The sequence below is a fragment of the Acartia tonsa genome, chromosome 4 (genome assembly GCF_053477335.1).
Source record: "Acartia tonsa isolate MP-2025a chromosome 4, ASM5347733v1, whole genome shotgun sequence".
Lineage (NCBI taxonomy): Eukaryota > Metazoa > Arthropoda > Copepoda > Calanoida > Acartiidae > Acartia > Acartia tonsa.
In genome coordinates this window covers 42176832-42193717 of record NC_137263.1, presented here as the reverse complement: position 1 = coordinate 42193717, position 16886 = coordinate 42176832, and the positions used below count along the sequence as shown (strand labels likewise).

Genomic DNA, 16886 nt, shown 5'->3' with positions numbered 1-16886 from the left:
TTAATTCTAAGATTAGGAAAATCATAGAATCATCCTTTACAAACAAAATGGAAGCATTGTCATGATATTTTTTGTAGACAAAGTTCTTTTAAGTGCCTATTAAATAGGGGATAAATCGAAAAAACTTTTGGTCGAAGTATCCAGAATGACGTCATATTATTCTAATATGAAAAAAAAAATCAAAATCAATTTGGTTTTATGTCAGGTATTGTTCATTCAACAACCCCCTAAGGATATTTCGGGCATATGCTGGGCAAAATTTGTGGGTTTACAATATGTATGAGGAAAGTTAATGTGGTATATACACTTTTTGCTTATTGTTGATTAGAATCTAAATTATGGATTTGCATAAAACATTAGACTGAGTTTTTGCATGCAATACTGAGGTCAAGGTAAACTAAATGCTAATTTACAGTAATTTTATTGTTTAACAAGTACATTTATATTAGATTGCCCTAGTTAAATCTTAAGATTACGTCATTTCTTTTTTATGCTTAAGCTGCTTTGGCAAAATTCTCTAGGGACTGTTCAACATCATAGTAACAACATTATGGCTTTATTTAAAATTTCTACATTCTAATGTAAGTTAAAGTTAACTTTCCTAACTATTAGTTTTTTTCTGACAATTCTAACATTGATAGACATATGGAAATACAGATAGCATGGATAAAGGGAATTGAAAATTAATGCACTCTATTTTTCATTAAATAAATACCCAATATCTAAATTAAAATTTTTGGCGAAAAAGTGATGACACTCATACACAAATCATGATCTAACACTCCCCCATGAAAGTTTTTATGCTAACTAATGGCAAAACAAGTTTATCAACTTTGGTTGGCAATAAGATTTACATACTTTCCTGAATGATTTGAATTATCTCAACATACCAACACTCATAAGGATAAGAATTATGGGCTATAATTGAAAAGCAAAAAAAATAATATATACATATATTCTACTTTCAATTGTTGGTCATGTCATATTCATGTTTATAAAATATCAATAAAGCAGAATGGTGTATTTATGTCATAAATATTAATTATTCTATTGTCTTGCTGTTAGTTTAATATTCAAGTCAATGAAATGCTGGCTCCCATGTGTGAGTATGTGTGTGTGTGTATGTGTGTGAATTTGTGTGTTTATAGAAATGGTATAAAGGAAAGTCAAATTGTCAACTTCGTCCCCCCTCCCCTAGACTTTAGTTTTCTGTCTCTACCTTAGTTATAAATCTAACACTCTTAAAAAGCTAACAATTCATTTTATACACTTTGAGTAATGTCAAATTTAAGGTAAACAAGAAAGCACTAAAAATTTATTTTTAATTAATAAAGAAGTAAAAACAACATACCTTTATTCAAAAAGGCATATAAATTATAAATTATTTTAACTCAATTTAACAGAAATATTTCTACTGGATGGTTTGGGCAAGTTCAAATCAAAAATATTTTTTACAGTGTCCAACAATATTAAAATGTCTCTTTGGAAAGTCTGGTAGTTGTTGAATACGTGTGTGTGTGTGTGTAGTGTGGACGGGCCAGCACGTCCTCTGGTCTGTCAGGCTGGCGGACACAGGTAACCATGACAACAAGGACCATATATTTCCATACACGGGACTCAACAAAGCTATATACGAGGAACCAACAGTAAACAAAAAACTTTGAGCCACGTATTTTTTTGGCAATTATTATTGAACTGCGTTTTAAGTGCATTTTATAAAAAAAAAATATATATATATATAAACGAACCTAAAAAAACTAAATTATAACTGTTAAAATAACTTTGGAAATTGTTGAAAATAAAAAAAAGTGAAAAAAGTTAGAATGTCATATTAAATGTAAGGTAGACATGTAAAAGATTGTGTATGAAGATAAATAATAAAAATTGGTTTTTATTACAATGTAGGTTCAGGTGCTTACTGTCACAAGCTAAATATCACTAAAAAAATCTTGTAAAAGCTCTATCAAAAAGCCATTTAATCAAGCTAAACCAATCATTTTAATAAGTCTCAATTCAAACATTTTTAAGGTAAAATCGTTTTATGCTCTTTAATAAACAAAAAAGATACTGTTATTATAAACAATCATATTCTTTGCCGAAAAAATGTAAACAAAACCGCCTTGTGACATGTATTCTGGTGTCTGCAGGTATAGTTGAAGTGGCGGGATGAACCGCTACGTCACGTTACAGCAGCTGGGAGATGGAACCTATGGTTCTGTCGTCCTTGGACAGAGGGTCGACACAGGGGAAAAGGTAATTGTATCATAATTAAAATTGTAAAGATTTTTATTTGAGAAGCTACTCTATAATTAACTTTGTCGGTCCGTTATACTGTGAAATTAATCATTACTTTTAAAGATATTTTGAGAATAGTTGCAGTTCTAAAGATGAATTTTGTATAATGAAACCTGTAATACTGCTTGACTGATAACTTCTATGCAACATAGTATGTCATTAAAGGAAGTTCAGTCGCACAGTCTGTATAAATGAAATGTTTTAACTTTAAAGTATTAAGTTTGAATACATGCGATTTTATTGTCCTTTTAGTAGCGAAGCTACTCTATAATTACCTTTTTTTGTTCGTCTAGTCGTCTGTCAGTCCGTAACGACTGAATTATTTGATTTTCTTGGCTGCTTGATTTTTAAAGGTTTCGTCATTATTATTCATAGCTTTATATCTGCACTCCTTTTTTGCGGCTGGTTTTCTTTACATATTGGACGAGTAGCTCCATATTGATAGGACAAGATTCATGGAGACGGGGATACGTCATTGGCCAACAAATATATCCTCAAATTCATAAGTGCAAAACTTTATCTTTTGCAACATAGAATAATTGGGGGAAAGGGGTGTAAATTGATTTTAGCGCAATTGTCCTCTAATTTCCTGGCTAAGAATGCATCATGAAAATGAGATCTGGATATTTTATGAAAAATGAAGTCATTTTCATCGATGCATATTCTATTTTACATTTTAGCTTTTTCTTCAATATTTATTCTGGGCATTTCTTTTCTGTCATGCCATCTCTTTATAAAATTATCCAGCTTTCTTAGTTCTTCTTTCTTTCGCTGTGTTTCAATAAAAATTATTACTAATTGAATTTAACTTTTAATTCTTCCAGAAACGAATCTTGTATCTTTGAAAATTTCATACTTTTCCTTATTGATTGTCTGATTTTCATGATTCTAAATATCTTTAATTAAATCAAAACAAGGTTGAATTTTGAAAAATATGTAAAAAGTTCATTATTTTTTCTTTTCTTTTTGGAGAAAACTTACGTTTTATTTCATAATCATATATTCCTGATAATCTAATAGAAATAAAAAAGTTTTCATATAAAAGTATTATGTTGTTTATTTATAAATAAAATCTTTCATTATACCATTTAGTTGAGATATGTCTACAATTATTTGTCGTCATTTCTCTTATAGATTAAATATATTATAAATTTATATTTGAAAATATTTATATTTTTTTCATGTACAAAAATAGATATTCAACAAAACATATAATTTACATAATATTTTGTATTTATTTGATATTTAAAAAATTTAAGTAATAGAGGTTAATTAAACACACCTCATACGTACTACTCTGATTTTGGCCTGATTTGATTATACTTACCTTGCACTCGTCTCGTAATTTGTCTGAAAAATTACTAAGCTACAGAAACTTTAATATGCCCTTTCCGCCTCCCTCTTCTACATGCAATAGATTAAAATGCTTTGCTATGATTTTACATAAACGTGTATATTCCGAATAAAAGTATCTGTAGCAGAGTGAAAAATCAATACAAAGGTTGACATTGGCATTTTGTTGGAGAATAAATCTGTTTATCTGATTATCTGGGTCTTTTGTCATCATTTATTCCACAGTATTCTTTCAATTGCCAGTAAAGCAATCAAACCCCCACCAAAACCTTAACTTTCAAGAAGGTTACTTTGTCTTTTTGTCTACCCGTTATTCCTAATATCGCTATGGGGGAATTCAGATTTTCTCGGCTGTTAATAAAAAAAAGAAGATAAACTGCTCATAGTTTTGGGTGAGGATACCCTGCACCAATGATGAGCATCAAGTATGCAATTTACTTAGGTCGTTGGTCTCTCTGTAATGCTACAAAAAATATAAACATTCAAAAATATATATAAACATATATAAAACATTTTTTTACATAAATATATACTTGATTTATGCTCACTGAAAATCTCTTTATCCGTCCGTCCTCATTTGTTGGTGCTTCGCTACTTATCGATGTTGTCATCCTTGTTCAAATCCGAGTTAAGTTAGGGGCTATATTTCAAAAATAATAATAAGAGAGGAGATTTATGCAAGGGTCTATTTTTCGATTCAAGGAATGTTATAATTCATTCCAATAAATGTCATTTCATGTCCGTCTATTTAAAGATTACATATTTACTGTGCATATTACATTTTTTAGACATTCATTATTTTTCTTATTTTCTTAATATTTATTATAGTACTTGCAAAAAAAAATTTTAATTAAATTCTTTAAAAATTCTGGTTTGATTTCATTTATAATTAATTTAAAAACCACAATTTTAATTTTCAATTTTAGGTTCAATATACTTACCTTTCCTATTGATTTTATAGTAATTTAGAAAACATTTTGTCTACTGCACAGTGCGGCAAGTCAATAAAAAAAAGAAATAAAATAAAGAAATCTATCTTGATTTTTAAGATTCAGAGTTCCTCTAAAAATCACGTTTTCTATGTTATAATTATAGTATGTTTATATCCGGCGGCGATCAGCATTTTTTAGTCATGGCTTTTCCCCACTGTGCATATATACCATCTTATTAGTACCCTTTTAGAACCTTTGCTATGAATTTATGACCTTCGATTCTTACTGTTGAACATTCGTAATAGGTCATATTGACTGTAATGTATTCCAAAAAAAAAGAAAGACTGATAAAAAATGTTGATGTTGTAAGTCACTTTAAATGTGGTAATTGCCTTTAGTGGGTGTTGAATACTACACGACATACGTGAAATACGTACATTACATACCGATAGACCGACCAACCAAGCTAAATTTGTAGAAAATAATTGCTGATAAATACAAAATAAGTTCCATTAGTGACCTAAAATTGGTTGGAATCTCTAATTATCTGTAATTAACAATGAACTACTTTTAATTGTTCAAAACTTATAATTCAAAATATATTTTGAATTGGGGAAAGTGTCCTAATTACAAGATAAAAAGAAGAAATAAGTGTTATACTAAGAAATTTTTTTACTACGAAGCCTATCCTGAAGTTTCTTATTAGTATTAAAGGGACTCTAACTGTTTTTCTTTGAGACTTTAGTCGTGAAATAAGTTTTATACATGAAAACTGTGGATACATTAATAGGACAATACAATGTATCCTGTTCTTACGTCTGATATTCTGTTTATGGCAGCCTGTAAAAATTGTGGAAAAGAAAAAGTTGCAGAATAATTTTACCGTCAGTTTCCTCTAGTACCCTGAAAATAAAATACCATTTTCTGCAGTTTTATAAGTAAATAAGAAATAGTTCAGCAAAGCCGTCGTTTTTAGGAGCAAAGCTACTCTTCATATAACATATAATTTTTGTTATCCTGTCAGTACATATAAATAACAAAATATATGTACCTTTGTCCCCATGAATAAGATATAGCCAACAAGCAAAATAAATCTAAAATGATAGCTTTTGGGGCAGATAAAAAGGTCGTCTTTACTAAGATGTGTTGCCCCACAAAAAATCTTGAAAAATCAGCTTAAATTGTCAAATATTTTTTTTCGCATAAATTCAGTTGTTGGTTTCGGCTGTTTTTTTTCTATACTTTAAGTTTATCATTCTCATACGTAATTTTCTTAATTAGTTAAACAACACAAATTCTACATTATATTGTAGCATTGCTATTTTACTTTTAATGACAATAGTTACAAAAATGAGCTTTCATTGGACGTACAAGTGACCCATGCTTTGTGCTAAACCATTATATATTCATTAAATACTTTTACTAATAATTAAAAAGCTTTTCTTTTACTTAACTTTTATCTTTCTTACATTTTTTCAATAGGTTTACTAATACTGTCTTTTTAAATATAATTTTTTTTATCACATTTAATGTGAGAATGTTGATTTTATCATATTCAAAATAAATGCTGTAATAAGCTTTAAAATATTTAAACACTAGTCTCTCATTGGACACAAAATGACGTCCAATAAGAAAAAGGAATAAAAATATTGGAAAGAAAATTATTTTATTTCAAAATTAATTCCTGGCATTTTGGAATAAAAAATATAGGGGAAAGAAAATTATTTATTTCAAATTTATTTCTGGTCTTGAAATAATATTCATTATTTTATTTTAATTCGAGTGTCAACCAATAAGAAATAGGCATGCTGTTTTAAAAGTTTGGAATAAAAATTATTATTTTTTGTCAATTCCTGTTTTCAGAGTATAAAATGAGAATAAATTTTCCAACATCATTATTGATTTCTAATTTAACATTTCATACAGTGGGTAATATTTATTTCAACATTTTTTGTCATTCAAAATCAAGTGTCACAAAAATAATAATATTTAACATAAAAAAGAAATTTTTAAAATAATTTTGTTTTCTTTATTTGTTGAAGATTTAAGCCCAAGCTTTTTCTGAGGGGGGAGACCCCCCTCAACCCCCCTCTCCTGAGGGGGGAAACCCCCCTCAACCCCCCCCCTGACGCTCTCTTCTTTAAATCTTTCATTATTTCTGTAATTTATTCTATCTATCTTATAAATTTCAAAACATGAGATAAAAAGGAAATAATTTGCTGTACATTATTAAAAAATTTAAAAATTGTAAAAAAAATTCCAACATGATTTTTAATTTTAAATACAAGAATATTTTTTCCTGTATGATATGTTAAATTTAAATACAGGAATAATTTTGTACTGTGGAATTCAAGAAATAAATGCTGTACATTAGAGTGGCTTGATTTTCAATGATTTTCTAATTTTAAATGTGCTACATACACTTTCTGTCTGAACATCATATAAGAGACCAAAAAATGAAAAGAAAATATTTTGAATAATGGGGAGGCTCGCTGATGCATGTAAACTTTTAGAAAGACACTTGTGGGGAGAATTTTTTTTTTTTTTTTTGGGGGGGGGGGCAATTATTTTTCTTTCAAAGTATAGCTTTATGCACCTTCCCAATTTTGTCTTGAAGAGTAGAATAAGAATAAAAAATCTGTTTTTAAAACTATTGATCCTAGCAAGAAAAATACATAAATAATTTTAAAAACCAAGAGATTTTACATTTAATTTAAGATTTTTCATGCTTGGATGAATATTTTTTAAAACCAATTTGATATTCTTATATTAATCAACAAGACAAATTCAAAAAGATGCATAAAGCAATACTTTGAACGAAAAAAAGTTGCACCTCCAGAATAAACTTCTAAAATTTTTAATGCATGGAAACACCTTCCCCCCCATTTCCCCTCAAGGACAAAATCAATTTTTTATATTTAGGTTTCTTACAGACATATGTCTACTAGAAATTTATTCAATAGATCTTAGACGATGGAAATTTGAAACTGTCGGGTCAATATTTCTTTAATATTCCCCCTAGTTTCTAACTGTCCAAAGACGTTTAAAACAATTAGGGAAAGGGTTGAATTTGGACAGGAAACCTAAATATTAAAATCTTTTCTAAATTTATACGATCCTGAAAGTTAATATTTACTGATATTTTCCAATAAATTTTTTCGTTTCGTCAAAATTTGGAAAAATAGCCAATATGGCTGTCTAGAAAAAACACGAAACCTCTACACCTAATATTTTCTCAGTGTTTTTTTTACTTTTTATACAATTTTTTTTAAAAATTAAATATTGATGAGTTTTTTATTTTTATAGAATGAATTATAAAAAAAATAATATTGGTTGATTGGTTTTTGCGATATCAGAACTCAGAACCATATCAGTTTTACTTTTAAACAATTCAATAAATATGAAAACTTTAAAAATTAAATATTGATGAGTTTTTTTTATTTTTTTAGAATGAATTATAAAAAAATAATATTGGTTGATTGGTTTTTGCGATATCAGAACCATATCAGTTTTACTTGTAAACAATTCAATAAATATGAAAACTTAGATATAAAATTTGTATAATAGATAAGACTTTTAAATAATTTATTCTCCCCTTTCTTTATTCCAAAAATCTCGATTTTTCTTTCATTGTCATATCCTAGTATTTATTATGTGTATTTGTATTGTCGTGTGAGTATGTGAGAGGGTTGTAAAGGATAGATAAATTACCACCCCCCCCCCTCACATAGCTGTTAAGACTTAAGATTTTTTGTTTCAGGCTTTCAGCGTATCTACTCTATAATAATCCACCTTCCAAAGATCCAACACCCTACATTATCCAACCCTCCACCCTGCTTACTGTCTTCTACATTTCAACTCAACCATATATCAAACTTGCTAATATCATAAAGTGAAAGAAAAGTTAAAAAATAAACCACCAATAACCATTAAATAATGTATTAATCATTCTAACTCAAGTAATATGTACTAATTTATTATTTAACCTAACATACTAACAAAACAATAATCATAACTTTTTTTACTTTAATGAAATAAATAATCTAAATAAATAAATAAACTATGTTGACTTAAATAAAATGAAAATAAATATTTTTATTTTATTTGGATTGGAGTTAGTTTTGTAAATTGTAACGATTTGTCCTTGTTCTCTAAGGTCTCATATTTCCTGTATCATGAGTTGACCCTTAGCTTTATGCGGTCATAAATGTTCCCCCCCCCCCCAAAAAAAAACGCTTTTATCAATATACCTTGTATATTGGGGAATATTAACAAGGATTAAAACATCCATAAAAACTAGTACTGAAACTTTATGACAAACGGATACAGGAAGCAAATGCCTACATTACCAGAAATGAAAAAAGCTATCCGCTTTCTTACGGAGATTGACCAGCCCTAATTATAAAAAAGCTATTGTTCTGTAAGATTAAAACGATTTCTGAAACTGTATAACAAACGGATAATAACACAAACACTTAAATAGTTCAGAATAGTCGACAAATAGTCGACGGACAAACTGACCCTAATTATAGAAAATTATTGTTCTGTATGAACTTGAAGATCTCATATTTCTCATGTGAGTTCAGTTAAGTTGACCCTTCCAGTTTCCCTTCCTTAATCAGGTGACATAAATTTTTCCTCCCCGCCCCCCCCCCCAAAAATAAATATTGTACAGCGATTAAGGCGCGAAGATATGTTAATTTTATTTACCATAAAAACGAGTACTTTTATTATCAAACTGACATTATTCTTTTATTTTAGTAATTATGGGAAAATTGAAACAAATTTAAAATGCACGGAAAAATGTCTATAAAAATTTTAAAAAACTTAATTATGAAATAGCTTCGCTCCAAAAAAAATAAAATACTGAAGGGAAACAAACTAATCTCAAATCTTAAATATATATGAACATAGCTTTGTAAGTATGTCTGTCCAGGCGATAAATTTAATTCAAAAAATAGATATTTATCAAATTATCACATCGTATTATAAGCGTATGACCGGAAAGTAAAAACGATTTCTTTCAACTGAAGTCCAAAAAAACCGTATATAGTTATTCCGAATTTTACGATTTGTATTTAATAAAAGATATACAGACAAAAAGAAAGAACTAAAATTATTAAAGTGATTATCTAAATTTGGTTACTATCATCATATCTTTGTAGTTTGTATAATTGATCAAAAAGCCTTCATAAAACTCCTAGGAAAGTTTTTTATCCGTGGAGATTAACAGACATCCTATTATTTTATTCTTTGGTTTTCAATGATAACTATGATATATAGACAGAACAGAAATGTACAATCGTTTGATTATTAAAACCAGTTTTTTTAGCCCCGAGGAGCCGTTTAACTATGAAAGAAATAGCTATCTGTCTTAAAGAACGAACGAATTAAAAAGTAAAAACTTTGTATATTTGTTTTATTCAAAAAGAGTAGGTTTTATTGCAATTAGAGTCTTCCAACTAATTCACTTACAATTTTGCTTCATATCCGTGTCATGTTATTTAGTTGACCCTTTTTAAAAAAATTTAAATTTCCCTTCCTTGCGAAAGAATGTTTTTAAAACTTAAAACATATGAAATGATATTATCACAGATATTATCATCAATCTATAATATAATTGGCCAAAAAGCCTTCATAAAGTGTTATAAAGCATATAGAGAAGTTTTCTATATTCCAACTTTCAATATGTAACTTTGAAGCAATTTTGTTTGTTTTCTACATTACCGAATACTTTGTGAAATCAATTCGTCTTAAATGTAACTTTTCTTAAAAATAGGTTTCTAAAACTTGAAATATAATTTTTAACTTTTCTCACCAATGAATGATGAAAGTATAAATTTAAGAACAATTTGAAATATTTACCCTCTAACGGCTAATTTATTTACTATAATTTCATCGTATTAAATCCAAATTTAATCTTGTTTCTCCCCCCCCCCCCACCCCAATTATTACCATACCATTACCAGGTTGGTTACGATATTATATATTTGTTTTTTATCCGTGGACCGTGTGACATGAAAGATTAAGCATCAAATCCTCCCCCCCTCCTCAAAGGGGAAATTAGCATAATTCTTACATGTCTACCTAATAATTATAAAACATACATAAGTAGCGAAGCTCTAAAATTATGAATAATAAATAGACCATTTGGAACAATGTATGGTTGTCTTTTGAAGCATTAAGCTAATAGAAAAACGTTAAAACTTAAACAATTGAATTTACAATTACATAATCCTAAATTTGCCTAAACTTAAAATTGTTTATTAATTATTTCTTATCAGTTCAGCATTTTGATTTTTGATTATTATTTATTATTGTCAACTGTCCTATCCCCTCCTAATATTTATGTTTTTCCCCCTTTTTTTTTGGGGGGGGGGGGGGAGCTAAACAGATATCCTATTACCTCCTAATATTTATTACATACAACACCAACCCCAATTTTAGGGGGTTACATGGGGGGGGGGGGCGCGCATTACCACTCCGCCCATATTCATAATGAGCGGTGAAAATGGACAAAAAAATTGTAAAATATGGAAAATAGGAATTAGCGAAGCTTTTCTATAATTTGTGTTGGTTATAAACGTCAGTTAGTATTACTATTTTATATAATTTATAGACAGAATACTTATTTTATAATTATACTTATGCATTTATGTTAATGTTCCCCCCCCCCCCCAAGAAACAAAACAAAACAAAACATATGGAAAATTCAAAATACTAGGAATTAGCGAAGCTTTTCTATAATTAGTGTTGGTTATAGACGTCAGTATGTTAGTATTTATATAATTTATACTTATAGACAGAATACTTACTTATAATTTTGATTATACTAATGCATTTATGTTAATGTTTTGCTTTAATGGATATTGTCATCCTTGTTAAAAATATTTCACACATCCGATCCCATTGAAGATATCTAGAATATTATAAATCTTAATAATTTCTTGGAAACCAACAACAAAGAAAAATTTGTAGGGGGTAATTAATGATTCCTTGAAATTTCATTTGCTTACAGACCTTTGAAGTGACAACATTTGAACATTTGTTTTATTTTTATTTTTTGCTATCGTTATTATGGCGGAACAAGGACAGAGAGTCAGAGTTGGGCGCAGGCGCAAGCCGGTAGCGATGGATGCCCGTACACTTACCTGTACAGATCCAGAACCAAGTTTATACCCCGACCTGATGCCTGGATGGTACGCCCATTATCAGGTCCTTCACAGATCTTTTAAAGATATATCTTCGCTGCTTTACAGGTCGAGGTTCCAGAGTGTTCGGAATATGCAGGCGATCAGACTATTTAGTGAAGGAATTGGTATATACCAATTCCTTCACCAAGCCCTTCCATCTTCGCAGCGTACACGCGAACAAAACCAACTTGTTCTGCAGCAAATGGAAGCTAAATGCAACGGTTACCGTGACGACGTTATCCAGGCGTTAGCTGTCTATGACCGTGCGATAGGATTAGATGGCACAGTAGATCTATCAGATGAAGACGAATATCCCGATATCTCCGGCGATGTAAATCCATCTTCCGATGATGGAGATATTGACGCCATCCTGGAAGTTCTGGAACACGAAGGTGGCGCGAGCGAAGGTGACGAATATCCCGATATCTCCGGCGATGTAAATCCATCTTCCGATGATGGAGATATTGACGCCATCCTGGAAGTTCTGGAACACGAAGGTGGCGCGAGCGAAGGTGAAGGTGATGACTCTGATGAGTCAGTGATCATTATCGATTGAGTTGAGAATGAGATCGCATTCCTGTGAATATTTAGTTAGATTCCACATAAATAACATAACTTGACATATATATGCTATAATAATAAAACTATGAAAAATAATTTTCTTATTTTTATTTAATTTAATTTGTAATTGCGATGCTGCTCTATAATTTGAATTATAATTGAAGAAGTAAGCTCTGTTTGTCTGTAGCTAAGGATCTCGCTAACCACTGAACCTATATGGTTCTCCTTTACAGTACAGCTTCGTATAGGTCCTTAGATGGTTTTATTTGTGTACTTATTTTAACTTTGAATTGAAGACATAAATTTAAAATTATCAATAGCTATAGTATTAACTTTAACAAACAAAAACATTTAAAGTGCCACTAGAGGCCTCTAGGGGCGTAGCCGCTAGTAAACTTATAAAGAAGTAAGCTCTGTTTGTCTGTAGCTAAGGATCTCGCTAACCACTGAACCTATATGGTTCTCCTTTACAGTACAGCTTCGTATAGGTCCTTAGATGGTTTTATTTGTGTACTTATTTTAACTTTGAATTGAAGACATAAATTTAAAATTATCAATAGCTATAGTATTAACTTTAACAAACAAAAACATTTAAAGTGCCACTAGAGGCCTCTAGGGGCGTAGCCGCTAGGAAACTTATAATGAAGTAAGCTCTGTTTGTCTGTAGCTAAGGATCTCGCTAACCACTGAACCTATATGGTTCTCCTTTACAGTACAGCTTCGTATAGGTCCTTAGATGGTTTTAGGCTATTTTTCTGCCCTTTCATATCCCTTCGAATATAGAGCCTCTAAATGCTAGGGGCGCAGCCGTTTGTATCCAAGGAAGAGACTCGAGAGACGTTTGATATAGTTATTTGATATACTTAGGTAGGTAGGTAGGTAGGTTCGAATATAGAGCCTCTAAATGCTAGGGGCGCAGCCGTTTGTATCCAAGGAAGGAAGAGAGACGTTTGATATAGTTATTTGATAAAACTTAGGTAGGTTAGGTAAGCGTTCCACGTATTTAAAATTATCAATAGATAGCTATTTCTTGCATCGTTAACGAATAAAAGCTAACTATCTCGGACGAAAAATCAACATGTTTAAAATGGACGTACGGACATTCTGGTAATGATTATAGAGTTGCTACGCTTTCTAAATCGGACGGACCGACCATAAGAATGAATAAAAAAGTGTATTATTTCGAGTTTCTTATCACATTTATTTGTATCACGAATATGAATATGAAATGAAATGAATGAATTTATGAAATACAAAATGAAAATGAAACAATGAAATTGAAAAACGAAAAAAAAACAGACAGACAGACAGACATATTTACATTTAGAAATATAAAGTAGATTTGCTACTAAAAAATGAAACAATGAAATTGAAAAAAAAATTAAATGAAAATATTAAAACTAAAGAAAAGGGGTAGTTTCACGAAATGCATTTGAACTTAATTTAGTGAACCGCATATTTTATCCTGGTTAAATGGGTAAACTACATTTATATGGCATATATTTGAAATGAATTCAATTTTCTACCACGTAGTTTTTAAAATATCAAGACCTTAAAATTGTCTTTTTTGTGATATATGCAATTTAAAAAGACGATTTTCAAGTCTTGACATTTTAAAAACTATGTGGTAGAAAATTGAAATTTTTTCAAATATATGCCATATAAATGTAGTTTAACCATTTAACCAGGATAAAATATGCGGTTCACTAAATTAAGTTTAAATGCATTTCGTGAAACTACCCCTTTAAAAAATCTGCAAATTTAGTAAATAAAGTATTATAAATATATCAAAAATAGTATATACAAAATTTGAAAATATCCCCCCCACCAATAAAAATAACCGCGGGCGCTCGGCCCCCTAGCCATATAACCTAACCTAGCCTAACCTAATCCAGTCATTTAGTCGGGGGGGGGGGGGGGGGGATAATTGGAATTCTAGTAAATAAAGTAAATATATCAAAAATAGTATATTTTATCCCCCCCCCCCCCCCACCAATAAAAATAACCGCGGGCGCTCGGCCCCCTAGCCATATAACCTAACCTAGCCTAACCTAATCCAGTCATTTAGTCGGGGGGGGGGGGGGGGGGGGATAACAACACAAAATAACAATAAATTAACAGTAAATATCAACAATAATCAATAGAATTGAAATGTATTATTGTTGATATTTACTGTGGCGTGCGCACCTATTGTCAAATTGAAAATAGGTTGCACACGTTGAGGTTGACGTTCTTGCTGTGGCGGGGGCTGTTGGGGGGGCTCTTGGGGGGGCTCTTGGGGGGGCTCTTGGGGGGGGTTTGGAATGGCGTCTGGTTGTTGTGGGGGGTCCGGCTGTTGTTGCGGGGGCTGTGGTGCTTGATGGGGAGCCGGGCCCGGAGCAACACCAACATTATTATGGTTCCCCATCTGTTGGATAACCTGTTGACCTTAATAAATTAAATCAAAATTAAAATTAAAATCTCTCAGGAGGGTGGTCGATAGATCGATGTACATCCCCAGTGATTTTCCCTTCTGTAGATTACAATTAGTTCCATAAAAGCCAAAAAAAATACATTTTAATTAAAGATCCAGCTTAGATTTTTTGACGCATTTTTTGGAGCTTCTCTTTTATGGATGTTTTCATCCTTGTTTTATAATAATCATGTAAGCAATTCTGTATGATATTTACTATTAATTTAAAATAAATGGTTATTTTTTCCAAACCATAAAATATCTCAACGCAATTAATTAATTAAATTAATTCCAAAAGGTGAATTTATTATTTTAGAGTAAGGTTACTGGACAAACGTATTATATATAATACCTACCTAATTGTCTTGCAGCATTACGGCGCGGTTGTCGTCGAACTCGACGCTGGTCATCAGGCTGGGGTGCAATAGCAGCCACAACCGGATCATCTCGGAGGGGGGCCTCAACAGGAACAGGAAGAGGAACAGCGACACCTTAATAAATTATAAATGTATAGAGTCGAAGCAAAATTTTAAGTAAATTTGTTGGAAAACTGCTTCATACAGGATAATGTTTATGGTCATACTTACATTTCTAGGACTTAATTATAGAGTTGCTTCGCTTATAATATTATTCTTTGTTGTCCAAGGAATCAATATACCAAAAACCAGATCAAACGGATAATTAGATCACATAAAATTTTGTTGTTATAAAAGTAGAAAAATCAACATGTTTAAAAGGGACGTACGGACATTCTGGTAATGCTTATAGAGTTGCTTCGCTTTCTAAATCGTACGTAACTACATCATGCAAAGTTTGAAATCGATAGGACAATTCTAACATGCCTAAATTAACGAATAAAAGCTAACTATCTCGGACGAAAAATCAACATGTTTAAAATGGACGTACGGACATTCTGGTAATGATTATAGAGTTGCTACGCTTTCTAAATCGGACGGACCGACCATAATTATAGAAAAGCTTCGCTTTTAAAAAGGTAAAAAGGAGAACCCGATCGGTTCATCGGTTAGCGAGATCCTTTAGTATAAGGATTATTTATTCATTATATTACACTTTGTGGAATAAGTTATAACTATAAAAACAAGGATGACAACATCCATAAAAGCGAAGCTCTGAAAAGGTAGGACAAACGGACATTAACACTTGTATAATGTCATGTTTATAATTGTTTATGGTTATGGTTATGCATTTACGGACATTCTGGTAATGATTATAGAGTTGCTTCGCTTTCTAAATCGTACGTAACTACATCCTAATAAATAAATAACTAAAAATAAATAGAATTCAATATATATTATACCTTGACGTCGTTCAAGTATTCGCTGGCTCCTTCGTTTCGTGCTGCTGGGTACTCTAGATTTCATTATTCGTTGATCGTTCGGATATTTATACTGAAATAATAATTTAATAATTAGTATTTTATTTTTCATAATGCAAATGCAGATATAATTAATTTCAATTTCAATTCAATTTCACCAAAACGTTCACAATATACGTATAAAAACACTGCAAAATCAAATATTAAAAAATAATTAAGTTTATAAGTTTATTTTATGCGTATATAAAAACTAATTACGCATTAAAACAAAGAGAAAGGCGGTCAAAAGGTAGAGAAAGCCATTAAAATAAAGGGGTTGTATGCAAAAATGTAATTTCCTCATTACCTTCCGATAAGCCGCTGAAATTTATTTTGCCTTTTCTCGGCAGTTTTCGGCGGTTGCGCCGCCGTTTCTTCTCCCCTTAGTATCCAAGTAACTTGAAGTTGGCTGGCCCATGTCTCGTTCGTCGCCAACCTACTATTTAACTTTAAATTACAAATTTGTAAAATGTAAATTATCTTTATAAACCAACCTAATGCCGTAAAATCAATCTTCGAATAAACCAACCTAATGCCGTAAAATCAATCTTCGATATTTATTATTTAGAAAATGTTAAGATTTTTAATTTGTTAATACTAATAGTCTAATTATCTAATAGCATGAAAAAATTTTATCTTTACATACCCTTTAAAATAAGTGGCATCCGAGAGGTCAATATCCAAACATATATGGGTGGGGGAAAAGGGTTTTACATGTAAGTAAC

The 16886-nt window shown here is 30.7% G+C and overlaps 2 protein-coding genes across 5 annotated transcripts in view; one reads left to right on the top strand and one right to left on the bottom strand.

Moving 5' to 3' along the window:
• Nucleotides 1–1615: 1615 nt before the first annotated feature.
• The window catches only part of LOC145317283 (serine/threonine-protein kinase MAK-like), a 46370-nt gene continuing 31099 nt past the window's right edge, over nucleotides 1616–16886 (top strand). Inside the window, exons 1-2 of one of the 3 annotated variants that reach the window (XM_080158294.1) lie at nucleotides 1616–1911; nucleotides 2148–2253. In XM_080158294.1, the coding sequence (XP_080014420.1) occupies nucleotides 2167–2253 (87 nt within the window). In that variant the 5' untranslated portion in view covers nucleotides 1616–1911; nucleotides 2148–2166. The remainder of the gene's footprint in view (nucleotides 1912–2147; nucleotides 2254–16886) is intronic. The other 2 variants (XM_080158295.1, XM_080158296.1) reach the window with 2 other exon arrangements.
• On the bottom strand, nucleotides 14424–16876 carry LOC145317260 (uncharacterized). 2 transcript variants are annotated; one of them, XM_080158258.1, is made up of 4 exons: nucleotides 16469–16876; nucleotides 16105–16195; nucleotides 15143–15277; nucleotides 14424–14761 (listed from the first exon to the last, which is right to left on the bottom strand). In XM_080158258.1, exons 2-4 carry the CDS (start codon nucleotides 16166–16168, stop codon nucleotides 14472–14474), a joined length of 489 nt encoding a protein of 162 aa, XP_080014384.1. In that variant the 5' UTR covers nucleotides 16169–16195; nucleotides 16469–16876; the 3' UTR covers nucleotides 14424–14471. The 2 variants fall into 2 exon arrangements, with proteins under 2 accessions (XP_080014384.1, XP_080014383.1); XM_080158257.1 differs by having other exon boundaries at nucleotides 16105–16876.

Coding starts and splice junctions, on each gene's coding strand:
- LOC145317260 (XM_080158257.1), bottom strand. CDS start 16,234: ATGAAAAATAAAATACTAATTATTAAATTATTATTTCAGTATAAATAT. Junction 15,278..16,104: donor AATACTTGAACGACGTCAAG/GTATAATATATA, acceptor TAATTTATTAAG/GTGTCGCTGTTCCTCTTCCT. Junction 14,762..15,142: donor TAATGCTGCAAGACAATTAG/GTAGGTATTATA, acceptor TAATTTATTAAG/GTCAACAGGTTATCCAACAG.